Source organism: Pleurodeles waltl, chromosome 12, assembly GCF_031143425.1.
Source record: "Pleurodeles waltl isolate 20211129_DDA chromosome 12, aPleWal1.hap1.20221129, whole genome shotgun sequence".
NCBI classification, from domain to species: Eukaryota; Metazoa; Chordata; class Amphibia; order Caudata; family Salamandridae; genus Pleurodeles; species Pleurodeles waltl.
Window position 1 is genome coordinate 642310982 of NC_090451.1, and position 20644 is coordinate 642331625.

Below are 20644 nucleotides of genomic sequence, written 5' to 3' on the forward strand. Positions count from 1 at the left end.
CCCTATGAGAGGAGCAGCCCGAACCGTAGTGAAAAATGAAATAGACTGTCTCTACTCTGACATGTAAAACATAAAAATACATGCCCTACCTTTTACATACACAGCTTCCTGCCATAGGGCTACCTAGGGTCTACCACAGGGGTGACTTAGGTGTACTAACAGGGTAGTTTCAACCTTGGCAAGTAGTTTGAAATGCCAAGTCAATGTGGCAGTAAACTGTGGATGCAGGCCCTGGAGTGGCAGGCCTGAGACAGGTTTGAAAGGCTACTTCGGTGGGTCACGCAATCTACGCTGTAGGCCAACTAGTATAATTTAATTTACAGCCTCTGGGTATATGTTATACCTCTTTGCAAGGGACTTACAGGTAAATTAAATATGCCAAACAGGTGTAATCCAACATACTATGTTTTAGGTGAGAGAGAGCACATGCACTTTAGCATTGATTAGCTGTGGCAAAGTGCCCAGAGTCCTAAAGCCAACAAAAAGAGGGTGACAAACATAGGAGGAGGAATGGGGAAAAAGTTGGGGGATAACCCAGCAGAAAGGGCAATTTCCAGAAGTGTCTAACTCATTCTCAGTATGTCACTGATGATCACCATTGGGTATTTGTGTGTGTCTGCCTTTGGATCTGCTTCTGATTGATCCCACAAACCTTGAGGCACCAACCTCTTTTTATAAAACTCTGTCTCTCTAAGAGGGAATCCGTTTTTCTGAAACCTCTGGTACCTTCAGAAAGGTCTGCGGAATTGGGTGTGTTGACAGTGATGGAAGAAGCAAGGACTGGTCTAATGTGAAGTGAGCAGTGGCCATGATAATGCTGCTTGAATATGGCACTGCAGTAACCAGCGTTCTTTGCGACACTCCCCTCCAGCTTGCTCCTTAACTGCATAAACTTATATTGGTGGTTATGAACATTTGTTTTCTTTTTGTTTACCTTGCCGTTTGCTGAACATAATGACACTACCTGAACTTCTTTGAGTTTAGAAATCCTTGTAATTTTGGTCAATTGCCTTGTATTGTTTCTCTTTCTTTATGTGGTAAATTCTGGTGAAGAAAATGGCTCATTGGTTTATGTGGTATACTATTTTTTTATCTTTGCTGGACGCCTTTTCTTTACAGGTGAAGTTACATTAAATTTTAAGTAATGATTTAGCAGTGATTGGTTACAAAAGGTAGCGTTTGGGAGGCTGAATGAAAGAGCACAGTAAATCACCACTGACGCTGCGTATGCGAAAATAGGCTGTCCTGCAGTAAACCATTATTCACTAGCATTTTAGATAGGTTTTAAATACTTAGTTGTACAGTTCATAATATTTTTTCCATATTAGGCGAGAGCTGACTTTTTAGTGTTGTGTGTTTTATGTAGCTTTAGGTTGATTTTGTAGCAATTGTCTCTCTCAGCACCAGAGCACCTTTTCTGTATTTGTATGCTCATAAACTCCTAACATAACATTTTATCAGAGTCCAGAAAGTGTTACTAATGTACTCTGTGTACAAAATGTTGTCTGTGGAGTTAGAAGAGACCTTGAATCTTTCACAAAGTATTCACTGCCGTTGTTTAATAAAAAACAGGCAATCATAGACGTCTCTTTTAACGGTGCTCTGTGTGATTGCAATACTTGGGTTGAAAACATTTAGAGCTTTCCTTTGTAGATGTGCTACTTTTGGGGTAAGGTCGTGGACCGATCTCAAGACTAGGATGAGGAACTTGTAGCAGCACATGTAGATTGATGAAGCAGTTTGCTTGATTTCTTAAGGTATCTGGGAGTATCACATGGTTGGAGATATACGACTTATTCTTGGGGGCTGAGGGAGTAGCTGGATGGAGAAAACTCGACTGCAGTAGCCCATCTTGTAGGGACTAGCATGTTAACATCTTGGCCACGTGGAGGGTGAGGAAAAGTGAATTTTGTGAATGACATGTAGGTGGCAGTGCACAGTGGGATCGGTTATTGTATTAGCGTTTTAGCGACCTATTCTGTATAAAACCAGTGTTTATGATGTGACTGGAGAGAAAGATTGAAGTTTTGTGGGAAGGACTTGACATGGAGTCCTTGACATGGAGTATAAGCTGCATATGAGATACAAGTACATGATATTGGCAGGGTTAAGAACCAGCAAGTACCGAAGTTAGTAACACAAGCTCGATCAAGGGGTCTTCAAGGGAAAGAAAAGAGAAACAAATTTGAGTGTTTTCTGTAAGTAGGCAGTAGAGGACACTGAAGGCTAAGGTCATGTCACAGCAAGAGGTTGTGTTTAGTGACTAGAGGAGAGGCCCCGAAGACAGCATTGTGGGAGCAGAGGTGAACTATCTGCAGGCAGTAGGTTCTTTGGGGGCCTGGAGAAATACAAAGACATGGAGTATGTATGGATGGACGAGTAGAAGACCCACGATAGTTTAAGGCGTGTGATGCTGCTGACTTTTGATACAGTTTTTAGAAGAATGCATTCATCAATATTGAAGGGGGCAGATCCATCAAAGAGGATTAGAATGGAGGTGGGACATACGTTTTATGAGGTTGGAAGCATGATGAACAATCCAGTCGACAAGAAGGGAGATGTTGATAGAGTTTAAGATTTGATTTGATAATACTTGATAGAGTGAGAGGTGGTGCTCGACTTCATAACTCTATTGTGCCTCAAATAAATTTGTAATAGAACCTTGTTTGCAATCTGTAAAGCTTTTTAAAATGTAGACTTGTTGGGTTCCATCAATACAAGATTGCATGTTACCAATGGTTGCTGATAGCCTGAGAGCTTTCAATAATTAATGAATTAGGAACTCCCTTAAGGGTGCTTTTCTTTTTTCTCATGCTGAGCTGTGAAAGGGCGGGCAGATGCTTCATGGGCAATGCACGAGATTTGGATGGGTGCCATTTTAATACAAATTATCCTTTTGTTCATGCAGAGGAAGAAAGGAAGGTAAAAGCAAACGACAGAGAATACAACGAAAAGTTCCAGTATGCGGTAAGCAGTCTGTTGAGGCATATGTTTGATTTCTTATTATCCTGAGAAAGAATAAAGAGTTGTGTATTCCTTGCACCATGCTATTGTATGATATTACATGTGAATACCGCAAAGTCTTTTTGTTTGTACCTATCAGTACTTCTGAAACATTATTCATTTAGTCCACTTCAAAAACCCAGCTTCAAGGATGGTATTCCTACAGGCTTTCTGCCTGCTTATGTCTAGAATCCCCTTTCTCGCCACAGGCTATAAAGTTCCTCATGTAGCACATTCATATGCTTTAATGTTTTAGTATAAAATAAACAATTTCAGAAAAACGTCGACCAGCGTTTTTGCTTTCTGAATTGTCCAAGATGTCTGGAAACTAATCTTCGGCAGCTGGGCATGAAAGCACTGGCGTCTCTGGAGGTGTCTAGAGGAGACCCATTCCGGATCTCTATTTGTACTGCGACCCTCCTTGCTATTGAGCCCCACCACCGCAGCTACATCTACCAGGAGGTGATACAGAAAGACAGACACTGAACCTTTTCACACACACCATGATTCCTTAAGCACCGTTTGTTACGCAGCAGTGTTAATTGCTTAAAATGCTTACAATTCGCCATATTTAGATATTTTAAGCAATGTGTGTGTTTATATGTGTATGTATATTTTCACTGAAAAAAACCCAAAGGTTACAGGGATGTTATAATTAGGTTCACGTTTTACAGACACAAAACCATAGAAATTCAGCAGTTATAGTTATACTCCTAATTATACTTATGTTAAGAAATTATAACTTGTGGCCTAAAGTTATTTTTCAACATGAGTTAGTTTCCTCAGATAAGTATAACTATAACTGCTGAATTTCTATGGTTTTGTGTGGGTAAAATATGAACCTAACTATAATGTCCCTGTAACCTTTGAATTTACGTTTTTAACGTAAAGTAATATATAAATACCGTATGTTAATACAACCACCAGCACGCATGGCCATTGTGGGGTTTGCCACACCTTGAGATTGGGGGGGGGGGGGGGGTGAGTTGGCCACACCGTGTGTGTGTGTGTGTTTTTTTTTTTTTTTTTTTTTCTTCTTCTCTTTCCATTGGGCTTCGGATCCCCATCCCTAGATATCTATATTTTTGTTTCTGCTTTAATAATTCTAAAACTACTGAGAAGATTTGCACCAAATCACAAAAAGCACATTCTGTGGACCATAAGCTAGCTTCCTGCTAAATTTGGTATAATTACGTTCAGCGGTTCGGGCTGTAGGCATGTCCAAAGATTGTGAAATCCCCACAGACATAAAATGAGGAAAAAGCATTTTGGGGACCCCCCCTTTTTCCTGGTGAATCACCCCAAAACTTTCCAGACAGCAGCTGAACTAACTTGCATACTAGTTCTGAATTTCGTGAACATTCATCAAACAGTGCCAAAGTTAGCTTTATCTGTGGGAAAAGTTGGTTCTAACTCTACTGGCTATTGCCAGTAGGTAATGTTTGTGTACACACACACGCCATTGAAGATTGAAGCAGGATTAGCTTTTTTTTTTTTTTTTTTTTTTTAGAGGTGTCAGAGGCTTAAGAATTTTGTACAGCTCATGATCTTGTGCCTCCCCACCCATGTCACTGTCGCCTTCCTTCTTATAACATTATTCCAAAGGCCCCCATAAAGGAAATTTTGTGTGTGCAATCTATTTTATCTTGTGCAATGCAAATATATCCTGTTTTCTGTGATATTAATTATTCCTCTCAATGATGTTGAATTAGATGCACCCATATACATACATCAAAACTCCTGGAGATTGGTTTAGCATTTCCATTCATATAATCTAATTAACAGACCAATATGCCCTGCACAGTTAATTATGTATTGTTTTCTCAGAACAAAACTGCTCATAATTATTTATTTTTTACATTTCAGAGTCTTTATTGGGTTTTATAGAAAAAGAAAAAAACAAACAATAAGCATCACTGGTACATAATACTGATCATATGAAAAAGAATACTGTAGGAAGGTACCCATCTTGGCATGGTAACCCCCATTTTCTGCCTGTTGTCAGTATGTCTGACTGTGTTTACTGGTACTGGTTTCCTGATAACCAGGACCCCAGTAGTTTTGCTCTCTCCTCTAAATTGTACCTTTTTTCTTCCCACAATTAACATACTGCCCCCGTGTAAGTTCCTAGTATATGGTACCTAGGTACCCAGGGCGTTGGGGTTCCAGGGGATCCCTGTGGGCTGCAGGAGTTTTTCTGCCACCCCTAGGGAGCCCGTGCAAAGAGTTCTTCAGGCCTGGCATTGCAGCCTGCATGAAATGGGTGCATGCACCCATTTTCACTGCAGGTCACTATAAGTCACCCCTATGGTAGGCCCTCTCAGCCCAGCGGGCAGGGTGCAGGTACCTGTGTGTGAGGGGACCCCTGCACTAGCAGAGGTGCCCCCACAAACTCCAGATCAATTTTCCTGGACTTTGTCAGTGCGGAGACGCCATTTTACCTGTGTACTGGACATAGGTCACTACCTATGTTCAGCTACATAATGGTAACTCCGAACCTAGGCATGTTTGGTATCAAACATGTCGGAATCATACCCCAATACTATTGCAAGTATTGGAAGTATGATTCCATGCACTCTGGGGGCTCCTTAGAGGACCCTCAGCATTGCTACCACCAGTCTTATTGGTTTTCCGGCAACCCAAGCTGCTGCCGCCCCTCAGACAGGTTTCTGCCCTCCTGCTGCTTGATCTGATCAAGCCCAGGAAGGCAGAACAAAGGATTTCCTTTAGGATAGAGAGGTTACACCCTCTCCCTTTGGAAATAGGTGTGACTGGCTTGGGAGAGGTAGTCTCCCCAAGCCACTGGTTTGCTTTGAAGGGCACATTTTGTCCCTCCGTGCATAAACCAATCCACACCGGTTCAGGGACCCCCAGTCCATGCTCTGGTGCGAAACTAGACCATGGAAAGGAGAGTGACCTCTCCTGGGGTGGTGCGCAGAGCTCCTCCAGAGGGTCCCTGGGCTCTGCCATCTTGTTTACAAGGTTGGCAGGGAACTCTGGGAGCATCTGAGTGGCCAGGCCAGGCAGATGACGTCGGAGCCCCCTCTTGATAGGTGCTTACCTGGTTAGGTGACAAATCACCCTTTCAGGGCCATTTAGGGTCTCTCTCTTGGGTGGGTCCTCAGATTCGGCTTGCAAGATTCCAGCAAAGCTCCTCTGCAACCTCTGCTTTGACTTCTGGCCTCCGGAACTGCGACTGGAACCTTTGGGACCCGACTAGCTGCCTCCAAGAAGAAAGGACTCTTCTGCAACATTGTTTCCAGGGTTCCTGCCAGCTTTGCAACATTTCCCTCGCTTTGCATCCTCAGAAGACTGCAACTCTTCAGCCTGCACAAGAAGAAGAAGGAATCTCCGTTGGAGTGATGGAGTCACTTCCCTGCAACCGCAGGCACCTACAACATCGACTGGCTGCGTGGATCTCCCCTCATCTTGAGCTGCGAGGATCCTGCATCACAGGTGGTGGTCGGGAGTAGTCCTCTTTGTCCTCTCTGCCAGCCGCCCAACTTTGATGGAGTTAAGCCTTTGTCTTCTCACGCAGGACAGTACCCCTGTGCACTGCGTTTCTTGCAGCTGCCAAGGCTTGTTTGCTTCTCCTCCAAGGGATCTTCAGGCGCTGTGTAGATCCAGCCCCCAGCACCCCATCCTGCAAAGCACAGCCTCCTGCGTGTTTCTCCTGCGGCGTGGGATCCTCTTTTGTAGTGCTGCGTGGGCTTCTTCTGCAACTCCTGTGTCCCCATCCTGTGGGACTCCTGTGGGTGCTGCCTCCACTCCTGTGGACTCTCTCAGACGTTGAGGGTCCCCTGTGACACTCCCGCCCTGCCACCCCCCGTGTTGAGTCCTCTTGGGCTTTGCTGGTCCCTGGCAACCCCTTTTTCACCAACCGCAAGTTTGCCTTTGCCAAGGCTTGTTGGTGGATTTCCTGCACCGACACCTGTCTGCAATCTTCCTTCCAGTGTGGGACTTCATCTGCATCCATCAGGAACTCTTCTCTGGCTCCAGGGTTTCAGTGCTGACCTGTTCTTCATCATCGTCGACCAACTCCTGCATCCACAGAGGGGTGGGTAGTAGCTCCTACTCCTGCTGGACTCCACTGTGACTCTTGGACTTTGTCCCCCCTCTCCACAGGTCTCTTTTGTTCAGGAATCCACCGCTGGTTTTCTTGCAGCCTTCTCTGGGTGTCTTCATTTTCTTCTTTTCCTCCTTTTGGGTGGTTTGGGGAAAATCCTTTTACTCCTGAATTCCTGGTCGCTGGGGTTACTGTGTTACTTACCTCTGTAGTTTTCTAGTACTCCCAGCTCCCCTCTACACATTTTACTTACCTAGGTGGGGTTACCTCATTCGCATTCCATTTTTTTTGGGTATATGGTTTGTGCTCTCCATAGGGTCACTATTGCTAATTGGTATTTGCACTGTTTTCTAACCTTTTCTATGCCTGTTTCTGATTACTAGTGTATCTATTTAGTGTATTACTTATTTCCTAAGGGTGGGTCACCTCTTCTAGTATTTTGTGGTGATTTGTTCCAAAAATAAAGTTACCTTTATTTGTGTACAACTGAGTGTTTTCTTTCATGTGTGTAAGTGCTGTGTGACAACACTGGTATTACCTGAACTTTGCCTGTCCCCTAGATAAGCCTTGGCTGCTCACCCATAGTTACCTTTAGAGAGCCTGACTTCTAGACACTGCCTACACTTCACTAAGAGGGTATATCTTTACCTGGTATAAGGTTACGTACCATAGGTACCCACCACACATCAGGCCAAATCCCTACAAATATATATTACATAACATAAGGATATAATGAGATAATTACAAGTGAAACAAGTAATGATATGAAAGAATAAATCAACAAGATAGAAATTCTGTAGCAACCATTGTCAGGGTTATGATAGTAAACTACTGGTATAACAAGGAAGTAATGCATCCGGAGAGCGGGATGTACCTAACCGGCGCATATCTTGTATGAGAGCGTTGCATCAATGATCACTTACAGCTTAATAGCATATAGAGCAGGAGTAGACCCAGATGGGTGGGGACCCCTATTTCTTGCAATCATAAGTAACCAAGTGACAGCCGTTCCATCAAGACTACAGTTCGTTGTTTGCTGGTCAAGTGGTGTCAGATGTTCAGTCATGTTGAATGTTGTAGACAACTCAAGGGGTGTCATTTCCCAAAGCTGTTCATGATTCAGGGTTGAGAGTACATTTTTTTCAGATGTTGATGATGGCGGTCTCAGACCGTCTATGAGGGCAGAACCGAGCTTCCTGCTAGGCAAGGGTAGACCAGAGATCAAATTGTAGTAGGCAAAGAATTACTGGTACTGAATAAGGGTTTTTCATTAGTTGGGTAAATAAAAATGTTCCTTTGGTTGTGGTGACTTTTTCTTATTAAAATGAAGGATTAACACATTTAATGAGAAATGGTTAACAAAGTTTTTAGCTTGGCATTATACGTTTGGTCTGGCAGAGCATTAAGCTTTATGGCATTATTAAACCTGCTTGTTTATGACCCTTTTACATGGAGGATTGCAGAGTTTATAGGAGCAAGCTATCATGATAATAAAAATAAGGCTGCATTTTTAGATTTGTTGGGTGACCAATTTCCCAAGTAAATGGGTTCATCAGATTGTCAAATAGAAGTTGGGATCGATCCAGAGAGAAAGGCATGGTGGGCAAATTTGTCACTTGCGTATACATCATTGCACAGCTGTGTGGCTGCTGAGTTATTTACTTTGCGATACAGGATTGGAATTACGTGTTTCTAGCCTGACGATGAGCTGTTTACTAATCCTTGAATGAATAAGGCAAGCCATACAAAGGAAAGGCTTGTTTTACTGCACATATCTGTTAAGATTGTACCTTAAGGTTTTAAGGAGTACTATAGGAATGTATCTTAGGCATACCATTTATTGGACATAGGCCTTGCCAATTTAACATTTCATTTTGTGAGATGTTCCACCGTATCCAGAGCTTTTGTCATGATGTTTCAAGCAATGCTAACTTTACACAAGGGAATGATGACCAATGGAGTCAAGATGGAGTCAAGATCCCATAAAGCTTGGTGAGAGAGTCTGCTGTTCTTGTAGTACAGTCTGGTTAACAGATAGTTTTCTGGTGTGATGGATTTTGTGATGTAAATTTGTGGGGGATGAGTTAATGATTGTGGAAGTGACTAGTTTGGGGAAAGGTGCTCTGAAACATTTACTTCTGGATTTGAGTGAACATAACGTCAAGGGACTAGCTGAGTAAGTGGGTGTGAGTCAGAGTAAACCTAAATCGTCCACATGTTTGTTCATGTCTTTGGGAAAGAGGTTAGTCTGCAGTTTGCAACAAAACCTTAATAAATGCAACCAAAACAACAGAAAGACTATTTATTAATATGGTTTTCATTATTCACACAAATTCATATTTATATCTCATTCATGTGTCAAAGCAGCTGTTATTTCAAGAAGTCTCTTAGGTGTGAAGGATCCCAAATGTTTTGTCTTAGATACGGTGGCTTGGATATTAGAGTACTTCCAAGTGAGGAATGTTTCTTAGTGGAAATAGGTATTTTGGAGGTCCTGTGGTCCTACTGCAAGAAGTATCTACATGTAGTCTTGCAATGTTGTATATATTTTAAGGAAAAGTGTTTTACTGTCTGAATTAAAATGCATGGTTAATAAAGTGAGTATCCTGTGGTTTTGTGTAATACAATTTTAATGAATAACATTTTGAATGAAATCTGATGAATATGTATAGTTTTTTAGGGGCGAGCGGAAAATGCTCCGTCCCTCTTCTAAACTCTCTTTAGGTGTATTTTAACCACACCCATGTTACGTCAGTCACTTTCATTGGTCCGTGGGCTTGCCTTTTAAAATTCCCTTGTTTTCATTCGTGAAAGGCATGCATACGTATGCCTTTTCCGGTGTTTAGGGTGATTAGCTCTCCTTGAGAGCACTGGTAAAATACTGGAAACATTTCTCCATTTAATGTGGCAAGAAAAGTCCGGTTAGGAGTTTATAACCCTAATAGCTCTAACTCTATGTGACGTGAGACCTTTTGCATTGCAAATGCTTGTTTTAAATTGCTATTTTTTTGGTATCAATATTTGTCAAAATCGTTAGGTAATGCCATAGAATGTGTTACGTAATCTGCTTTAATCATACACTATGCTATATAATATGCCTTGCAAGCAGGGCTCTAATATGCAAAAGACCTTCACCATTGTGGACCCACCTACCCTACCTTCCCGGAGAAGTTGTGAAGATGAAGCTAGCTGAAAACCAGAGATTTGTTTTCTCTAATTTTGATATGTGGATCAAGTGTATACATTCCTTGGCCCAGACCTCAAACCTGTGCTCTCAAAGTAGAATAAAAACTGGCTTCCATAAGTCATTAACATATACTCTGTGACTGTTCAAGGAGACTCTTCACACCAGTATTGTGAGAATGTTTGCCTAAGACTGGACTATTACATGTGACACCTACCACAAAGGCAGAAGACAAGCCATAAAATATGGAATTTTGTGGCACTATGAGCGGTGCAGAAGAAGAGTGGACTAGTAACTGCCAGGTAAACTTGTAGAGAGATCTATGATGTATCACTTAATTTAAGGTATATCATCATAGATATCTCTACATCCTGAATCATTACCTGAATTTAGAATCTTTTCACAAGGTAATATTCTAGATTTTGGAGTGATGTGGACTTGCACCCTGAATGCTTGCTTGGTTTATAGTTTTTAAGACCGCCATACCTCACTTACAGTAGACTTGATGAGCTAACACAGGTTTTTGGTGGATAATTTATATTTGTAATACACTTGTCTTCCATATTGCTTGAATTTACCATCCAAGGTTCAGAAAGACCTTTCTGATCGATACAACTACCTGTGGATTTCTCACCTTATGAATTCTCCCAGTGCGCTAGCATTCAACAGAAATGTTTTCCTAGCTCTCCACGTCGACGAGAACATCATAGTAGCACGGCTCCACATGCGACTCCGTCTGATGTCCCCGGATCCATGAGAAGTCCTTGCTGGTGTGCTGACGTCAGTTCCCTTTTTTCCGCGCCTTCGATTCTAACGATTTTCTACCTCTTCATTGCATCTCCAATGTACTGAGGAAATTATTTTGTAGAGCTACTATGTCTCCGAAGAAATCCAGGTTCAAACCTTGTAGCGAGTGTGGGGGTCATATGTGGTGACTGATCTGCGCAAGAGCTGCTTCTGGTGTTTGAGCTCGGCTGGTTGCTCGTCCTGCCAACGCTTGAACCCGAAGGCTCTAAAAGAGAGGAAGGGAAAGCTCTTTCTATGAAAGACTAAGAAAGAGAAAAGAGGTCGACGAAGATCAAGGACTCTGGACACTTCGTCACACAGGTCTTCGAGGGCTCACAAAAAGCGATGTCGATGACATGAGTCACGGCACCGCTCATTCAGCGATCAATCGGCATCTCGGATTTCGAGGTCAGGGTGACACATGACTTGGGAAATCAGCCCCACTGTGACTTCCCAACCAGTCACCTGAAGCATCTCTGGCGCCAACTTTGATTGATATCTCGAAATCGCCTCCGAGTCAAACGTCTCACTTTTCCCCTGCACTCTGCCAGGGTCAGGAGTTTAGGGTTCGGGCGCCAGATCCTGCCCAGCCACCGCAAGGGGAACAAGAGTATCCTGCCTTTCCGGCTCTCGGAGCAAATCTGTCTTTTTTCCTGAAAGCTATGTTTAGCATTTTTAATAGTGTAATGGTCCCCTCTGGTGCACCTGATGGTCCCATGGGTCTGTTGGCTTTTACGCTGGGGTTGCCAGCAACGTATAAACAGGCTCCATTTATGCCCTTTTTACCAGCAACATCTTTCGATGGTACTGGTACGGCACCAAGGATGTCACCACCTCTACCCCAGCGATGCTGTTGTCTGATAGATCTCGAAACACTACTCCGGCACAAAGCATGGATTCGGCTCCACCTCCTTTAGCCCTCTCCTTTAAAGGCGACATCAATGAATTCTCTGTCAGTGCCATGTTTGGAGTCTAGGATAAGAAGGAAGGCCTTAAGACGTCTGGAAGAGCCAGCAGTATTTAGAGGAACAACAACAGTTGGAAGAAGGAGAAATATCTGGGCCTTCAGATGATTTCCAGGGATTAGATACTGCTAGTAGGTTGTATACGTCTCCTGAGTGGGAGCTTTCATCACCTGGAGGTGAACTCTCGGCAGACGCGACTACCTACTATGGGGTGATTAGGAAGGCAGCAGATTTTTTTGGACTTGCTGCTGCCTGCGTCAGAGTTAAAAAAAACAATATTCTTGACAGAGGTGTTTCATCCATCATCATAGAAATATGGAAGAAACTGGTTACTATATCTGCGGTTTCAAAGACTGTAGCCAGAAGGTACAAGGTCGCTCCAGGTGATCCACAACCTTTGTCCCAACACCAGACACCGGAAAGCCTGGTGGTGCAAGCTTCTTGTTTTTCAAGATCGGCTCCGGGATCATTCCCTACAACACCATATGGTAGGGAATCAAAGTGCATGGAGCAGTCTGCAAATAAAATGCTTCTCCTCAGGAAACATGGCCTTAAAATTGCTGAATGCAACTTCTCTAATGGGGAGGTACATCTATGCCCTAATGGATACGGCGATTAGGTTGTCCCTAAATTGCCACAGGAAGTATAGGAACATTTTAGTGAACGGTTGCAGGACAGTCAAGCGGCAGCTAAGCAGGTTATTCAGTCAGGTCTGGACATTGCGGACTCATTTGCTAGAGCCTTGGGGACTTCCATTGTGACTAGCAGGCATGCTTGGCTCTGAGGTTCTGTTTTTTCCTCTGATGTGCAGGTTACATTGATAGACCTGGTGCAAGACTGTTTGGGGGCAAAAGCTGACTCTGCCTTCAAAAGGTTCAAGGATAGCATAGACACTGCAAAATCTTTGGGCCTTCTGGCTTCTACGCCCGTCAGACCTTTCAGCTGCTTCATAGGGTTTGGCCGTGGGTCGACCTTCATGGGAGGCAGCAGTCCACGTTCAACAGCTTGTCGACCCTCTCTACAGGTCCTATAGGGGTCGTGGGAGAGTTACAGTGTGGGGAGCCGTCCAGCAGCCCTCCTCCTCCTCTTCATCCTCTGGTGGATTCCAGCCAGCAAAGCAGCCCTAGTCCTCGCTCCATTCTCCAGCATGTCCTACCTGTAGTGGAAGGCTGTTAGATTTTCTCTGCCAGTGGGCGTTAATAACATCAGACTCTTGGGTGTTCAGCGTAGTGAAAAAAGGTTATGCCCTTGCCTTTCGGGTGTTTCCGCCCCCATTTCCCTCCTCTTCATTCATTTTGCTCAGAATAGCATCTCCTGTTACTTCAGCAGGAGGTGCACACCTTTTGGTAAAAGGTGCAGTGGTGTTGGTTCCGGAGCAGTAACTGGGTCAGGGATGTTATTCAAGGTATTTCCTGATTCCCAAGAAGGATGGCCGATTGAGGCCTGTCTTGGACCTAAGGATTGTGAATTAGTTCCTCATACAGGAAAAGTTCACAATGCAGACCCTAGCACAGGTGCTTCTTGTGTTGAACAAGGAGGACTGGATGGTGTGTATCGACTTGCAGGATGTCTATTTTCATATCCCTTTTGTGAAGTCACACAGGAAGTATCTCCAGTTCCCGGTAAGGTCGCAAAACATTACCAGTTTGCGGTCCTTCCTTTTGGTCTAACTTCCGCACCTCGAGTCTACACGAAGGTGATAGCAGTGGTTGCAGCAGACCTCAGAAGGATGTGAATATCTGTATTCCCTTACCTGGACGATTGACTGATCAAAGCCGAGTCACCAAAGTTTGTGCTGCATCATTTGCAAGTGACAACCCAGTTGTTCAATTTGGGCTTTACTGCAAATGTGCCCAAGTCTCACTGGAGCCAACTCAATGCCTCCTGTTCATGGGGCAGTACTGGCCAAAACATTGAAACAGGCCTACCCTCATCCATAGAGGATTCAGGCGTTTATTCCAAGGTTTCAAAAGGGAGCGGCTGTTCCAGTCCTCTACGACTTACATCTGCTCCTTCTGTTCGCTTCCTGCATTCTGTTGGTCACTCACCCACATTAGCACATGAGGGCTCTACAGTGGTGCATGTGCACGCAGTGGTTTCAACACAAAGGGGAACTTGAAGAGTCAATAACGATCTCCAAAGATACTGTGGTGGATTTGCGATGGCAGACTGTGGACGGAAACCTCTCTCAAGGAAGGCTGTTATGTCATCCACATCCGGTGACCACAGTCATAACTGATGCTTCCACTCTAGGGTGGGGAGCTCATCTGGGGGACCTGGAGATCAAAGGCCTTTGGTCTTCAGTAGAACAGATGTTTCACATCAGTCTTTTGGAATTGCGGGTGATACGTCTGGCTCTGAAGGCCTTCCTCCCGTCCATTCGCAGTTTGCTCTTTCCTTAGCGCAGAAAGGTTGCACAGTTGCAGCAGTGAAAGGATATTTATTGACACTCAACTTTTCTTTGCCTACCTGATCAGCCTCCCTTATTTAAATCCCCTATAATTCTTAGGTTCTTTAAAGGGTTAACAAACCAGTTTCCTCCCACTCCGTTTGTAATGCCTCAGTGGGATTTGAATTTAGTTTTGACTTTTTTGATGGGTTCACCGTTTGAGCCTATGCATACTTGCCAGTTGAGTCTCTTTCTTATTAAGACAGGTTTTTCTAACATCCATCACGTCAGTTAGACGTGTGAGTGAGCTTCAGGCTCTTAGTGTGAAACCACCTTTCATGCTAACAAGGTGGTGCTGAGAACCAGGGTGGCTTTCCTTCCTAAGGTAGTCACTCCCTTCCATCTGGGGCAATCTAGAACTCTTCCGTCCTTTTACCCTCCTCCCCATCCATCAAAGGAACGGCTGCATCATTGGATGTGTGGGCAAAATGAAGGGCAAAGCCGTCCACAAGAGGACTCTTTCAAGGTGGGTCATTCTTTGCATAAAGATTTGTTATTTACTAGCAAAGAAGGTTCCTCCTGAGGGCATTGGGTCCATTCCACCAGGGCTTAGTCTGCCACTTCAGCTTTAGCTAGAGGTGTGCCGGTTGCTGATAGTGGTAAGGCAGAAACTTGGGCTTCCGTCCACACTTTCGCAAAGCATTATAGTTTAGACTTGGAAGTGAGGAGGGATGGCCAGCCATTTTGCCCGTTCTGTTTTGCAGGAATTCTTGGTTTGACCAGTCAGGCACCCACCTTCAACTGTGGGACTGCTTTGGGATCCTATTCATAAGGTGAGGAATCCACAGGTAGTTGTATCCATCAGAAGAACAAGTTACTTACTTCTAGTAACACTTTTTCTGGTTGATACAGTATCTACCTGTGCATTCCTCACGGTCCCACCCGCCTCCCCACTGCCTGTCTGGTCTTACCAAGAGTACTATTGATGTTATATATATGTGAGTGTGTGTGTATGTACGTATGTGTATGTATATATATAACTTTTTATGGATATAGTTGGCACATGTGGTGCTTGTGATGTCGGTTTTCACCTGTTCGCCTCGAAGGCACGGTAAAAAAGAGGTGAAACTGACAGCACGCCGGCGAGGACTTCTTATGGCTCCGATGATGTTAGACGGAGTTGCGTGTGTAGCCGTGCTATTATGATGCCCTAGTCAACGTGGAGAGCTAGGAAAAAAATTCAGTTGAATGCTGGCGCATTGGGAGAATTCATAAGGTGAGGAATCCACAGTATCTGCCAGAAAAAAGCATTATTGAAGGTAAGTAACTTGTTCTTTAGAGTTGCTACCTGTATACAACACTGCTGACAATACTTTTATCCCTCCCTGAATGAAAGAGAGAACAGAACATCTTCGGGTGTGACCTAGCTTCCAGCTGGTTTGCAACACAGAGTTCTCAGTTGAATGGATTATGTAACACCTAGTGCCTTCTCAACAACTTCAGTTGGTGGGGCCTGTTTTGATTTCTCCTCTGGCATGTTTTTCTGTTGCCGGAGAAGTTGCTAGTTTTGAAGCTGTCACACAGCAGCTTTCTGGTTTCAAAGAACGCTAGTGTGGCATTATGAATTTGTGTGCTTCTATTTGCTGTGCTCTGAAAAACAACATATTCATCTTCCTCCTCAGTGTGACCAAGGTTTGTACTTCAGATACCTTTATGATTTGTGAACTTGTATGCCTTCTCAAATGCTATCTCTTTCATACAACCTCCTTAAATCCATTTTGTGACCTGCTGTTCCCAAAACGTTGAAGTAGCCACTACAATTTCTTTCAACTTTATGGACAATGAGTTTAAGTGGATATTGATTTGTTTATCACATGCAGCAGCTTAAAGTAATTTTCTAGGCCCTGAAATCATCGTTCTCACTTTGCAGGCAGAACAATGTTTATTTTTAAATATATATATATATATATATGGTTAAAACTTTGTTTTTAATGGAACAACAGAATTCTATTTTCTGAGTGATTGCAATGCAAGTTTAAAAGGTCTCTCCCACTGTGACATTTCATTTTCAGTGGCTAGTAAGATTAGAAGTGGATAAACTCGGCTGAATTTCTTGCTTTTACAAGTCTGAACTAAATCTTGTGATCTTGAAGTGGTTTATTGAAACTTGTGCTGTTTTGAAGCATCTATCTGTTTCCAGTTCAGAGGCAATTGATCAGTTTGCGCTTTGAGACGGGTTGGTATACTGAAGGTGTGTTAAAGTTTTACTGATCATGGAAATTTAGCTGTATTTCCAAATCTTATAAAAGATCTGTGGCATTACTGAATTTATGGATAGTTACTGCAGATACTTTGATTTTATTAGCCCTGGTTTAATCATTCATTGCTGTGGGTCTCAACTGATCTGCATCACATCAACATCATATTTGTTCTTTCTCCCAAACAGTGTCTCCTTTCTCAGAATAAAGGGATGAATCTCACCCATCTTTCTCTGCTTGACTTGGATGCCAGCATCCTAAACAACTTGACACTTAAACATCTATGAATTTAATATGAAGGTCATAAGATATTTAGTGGAAAACAGTTCTTGCTGCTGTAGCTGGTATCTTGAGCTTTTATGTAAAGAGCAATCCTTTCACAACTGATGATGGTAACATGAATATTGTAATGCTTCTTAGAAACTTTTGGAGTCAGAGGAAGCACTTGGAAATATTACATATTGACTGGAGCATTTTCCCTAAACCACTACAGCACATTTTTTCGTTACAAAATCGGGCATCTAAGTGCGATCCTTGTTGTTCTTTTAAAATGTTGCTTCTTGTTTACAAACCCCTCTTAGTGGCAGCTCAGTTGTGCAAGATCTCTTTCCTTGGATTTTTAATACAGTGAGGAGGCATTGAAATTTCAATATAAAATGCAAAGGAAGCTTTTCCTTTTCAAACCTTTAGTTGGTTGTGGACGACTGTCCGTGTTAAGTATTAAACTTCTAATGGTATTTCGTTTAACTCAGGAATTTGTTTCTTTCAGTCAAGGCTATATATTTGCACTGTTGCTGGGGAAGCAGTGCGTATTTTGTTATAGCTAATTCCCTAATTTTATTTATAGAACAGTAAACTTTATGAACCCCAGCAGGATATCTTTAAAGACCACTTATTCTGCTTTTTCTTAGGTTCTGATTACAGACACTGTCCAAACCCATGCTAACATTCCTGCTTGATTCAATAATATCAAAGTAATCCATAACTGTCCAAGCAAAGAACCATATGGTGACTGTGCTTCTACATGCAAGGCTTAGTTTAGATGGGATTTTTTAGTTTGTGTGATTCAGTACTGGTTATCAATCTGCTTTTGTTTCCCTTCTGCTTTGTGATATCTTCTCCAAACATTTGAGAAGGATGTAGAATTGGACCACAATTTTGTTTCTATAAATTATCGTCCCAGTGGCTTAACAACACTTACCATTTCTTCTTATCAGCTTATCCCCACAAGTATGTACTATGTCTAAAGAATTGGCATTACTCAAATACTTGAGCAACTAACTGTTGGATATTGTTATGTAAGGAGGAAGTAGTCTTGTGAGGCAAAAGAATGCACAGTCTCTTCAAAATTCTTAATGATATGACAGTTTATTTAACGCCGTTTTTCCTGGATGTTCTGCCGGTGAAGCAAGGTTTCTGATCAGTTGCCACGATTGACGAGATGTAAGGATGTGGCGTGTGGGAGGACTAAGTAAACAAATCACAATAAAATTAATGTTTACACATGTCTCAGAAAGAGATTATACTTGTACATACCCGACATATGTAATCCATGCATCCTCCTGGTCAGAGAAGTTCTTATCTTGAGTGTGAGAACGCATTGGTGCATACTTTAGAAATTACAATTACACAATTTGCCTCAGATAATCTAGTGTGTGATACTTTGCTGTAATATGTTTCCCAGTGGTGTTTTAAAATATACCAAACTATCGTATGTGCAGAAATTTGAGAGCTGAGAAGCTTCTCACAGATGAAGTGTGACTACAAACCAGTGATGTGTGACCGCTCATATCTAACATTTTGCACTAGTCACATACCCAACTGTCTTGCAAGAGTGGAAAGGCTAATTGGCCATTCTTTGCCACATGTATATCTTCAAAACTTTATTTTCCGGACAAAGTCTTGCACCCAGCAACACAGTTTGTGACTTAAATGTCTTTCCCTTTTGAAAGTTCCAACACTGGGGTTTTCCTCACAACTTGGAACAGTATTAGATTTGGCATGACTATAGCTGGCTTTTATAGAGTTTCGGTGATAACACTGTGCAAACCTGTGAGCCGTGTAGTTTTTGTTTTTAAAGGATACTAACACCATATAAAGTGACTCTCCTTGCCGTGATATGTGCTTTTTCAGCCACTACCAGATATATTTTTTTTTGTTCTTCCTAACTCTCACTTTTAGGTCAAGTCTAGGCAGCTCACATGCGTTGTCACTCGACATGCTGTAATCTACTTCTGTGGGCTTTTACCACGCCCATCATTCGTTCCTTGGCTTGCCTTATAAAATTCCTTTGGTTTGTTAGGTAGACACTCTAAGTTTGTCCTGCCTTGTGGCTGTTTTGTTACCGCCTTGGAGACTGACCATGTTACATGGATTATTGCACGCTTGTCCATATACCATAGTGTCGGTGCACTACTTTTTTCTTTTGCCTTTCTGCTTTGTGCTCCTGGCGCTATGTTGTTTCTTTCTCAAGCATCTTGCTGTTTCTTTGCGGTGTCTGCACTTGACAAAGGCTGCAAGCTGGAAGGGGATTATTTATTTATTTATTTATTTATATAGCACAAACTCAACCAAAAGATTGGAGTGCTTTACATGAGCACCGGTTAAATTTGCAGCCCCATTCCTACACTCTTCCGAAGTTTAGCAGTTGAGAAATATACAAACTGGTGCCTTTTAAATAGAAAAAACACAAGGGAAGCCCCTTGCTGCTTTCCCCGGCACAGTGGGAGACCCGATGCTACAGTTAAAACTGCATTTGGGAAACTCGCTCCATAATGCTTTGCAGGACATTCCTTTTACAACACATTTTTGCCCACAACTCAGCTTGTGGTTGTCCTAGGACAATGGGGCCACAGACAAAACATTCAGCACACCCTGTTCTTTCTGCTCAACTCATCTTCTGGGTCCCGATATTAGGTTGGGTGAGAACCCCATAATCTCAACCTCTCCCACCATTCAATGTTTTTTTTAAGCTGTCTCATGACTGGAGCTTTTGTTTTACAGCTAGGAATGGGATGTGTTCTAAGGGCTTTGTTTGTAAAAATATTCAAGCAGACATGCTAGGCCTGAAAATGTGTAATGCGCTATGCCCTCTAGGGGCTGAATATGTGGTTATACTGCAGTGCTCTCTGCCCTTCTCTTTTCTTGTGGTTATGCCCTCTCAGGGATGTGGAATTCCTACCGCCCGACGCCCGGGACATCTTGTTTGGGGTCAAGGGCAACAAGATTTTATGTTTACTTTGTCCTTGGGACAAGTAGACCCAACCCTCTGCAGCACAAACCCTTTGGCTGCCTGTTTACAGAGAGTGGAACTCTCTGCAGTTGAGGTAATGTGTTTCCAAAAGATAATGCTGTTTGAACTTGTATTTATGGTTCATTATTTGAAAACCTTCATTATTAGGGTGAGTGCTGTAAATAAATGTTTTAATGTCACACTTCACTACTGACGTTGGTTCAAGTAAAAAAAAAAAAACGTGTATACACATGTTTGAAAAGTTTAGGCTATGGGGCTAAGTATAATGCTCCCAGAATGCTCTCTGATTATATGCAAATGAAGTGTCATTTAGTAAAATGTTTTGATGCATGCTAGTATTTCCCAAAAATATTTCTAATGGAAAATCAGTGTAACCATTTTCAACACGATTATGGGAAGCATGAAAATAAACAAACACTGACAAAGCCAACTGATCTGACATATTTTTATAAGTCTTTTAGTTTAATCAATGCGTGTCTTGTTTTGACATGGCTTTTGTAACACTTTATTGTTGTGGGAGCTACCAGGTCCTCAACATTGTAACAAACACTGGCAAAAACCCCCCAAAACGTTTTTGAACTCTAAAAGCACATGTTGCCACCAGTGGCATAACAAAGGCCCCGCAGCCGCCCTCCAGGGGGCCCCTTCAGCACAGCACCTGCCCTGAGTGAGTCTTGAGAGGGGGCTCCTCCATGTTCTTTGCAAAGGGGCACCCTCCAGTTTCATTACGTCACTGATTG

General features: G+C 42.8%; 1 protein-coding gene across 1 annotated transcript in view; it reads left to right on the top strand.

Annotated features, from left to right (window-relative positions):
* Window positions 1-20644, top strand: part of ATP8B2 (ATPase phospholipid transporting 8B2) — a 448074-nt gene that overhangs the window by 56783 nt on the left and 370647 nt on the right. The window contains exon 3 of the mRNA XM_069218199.1: window positions 2909-2967. Coding sequence (XP_069074300.1) covers window positions 2909-2967 — 59 coding nt within the window. The remainder of the gene's footprint in view (window positions 1-2908; window positions 2968-20644) is intronic.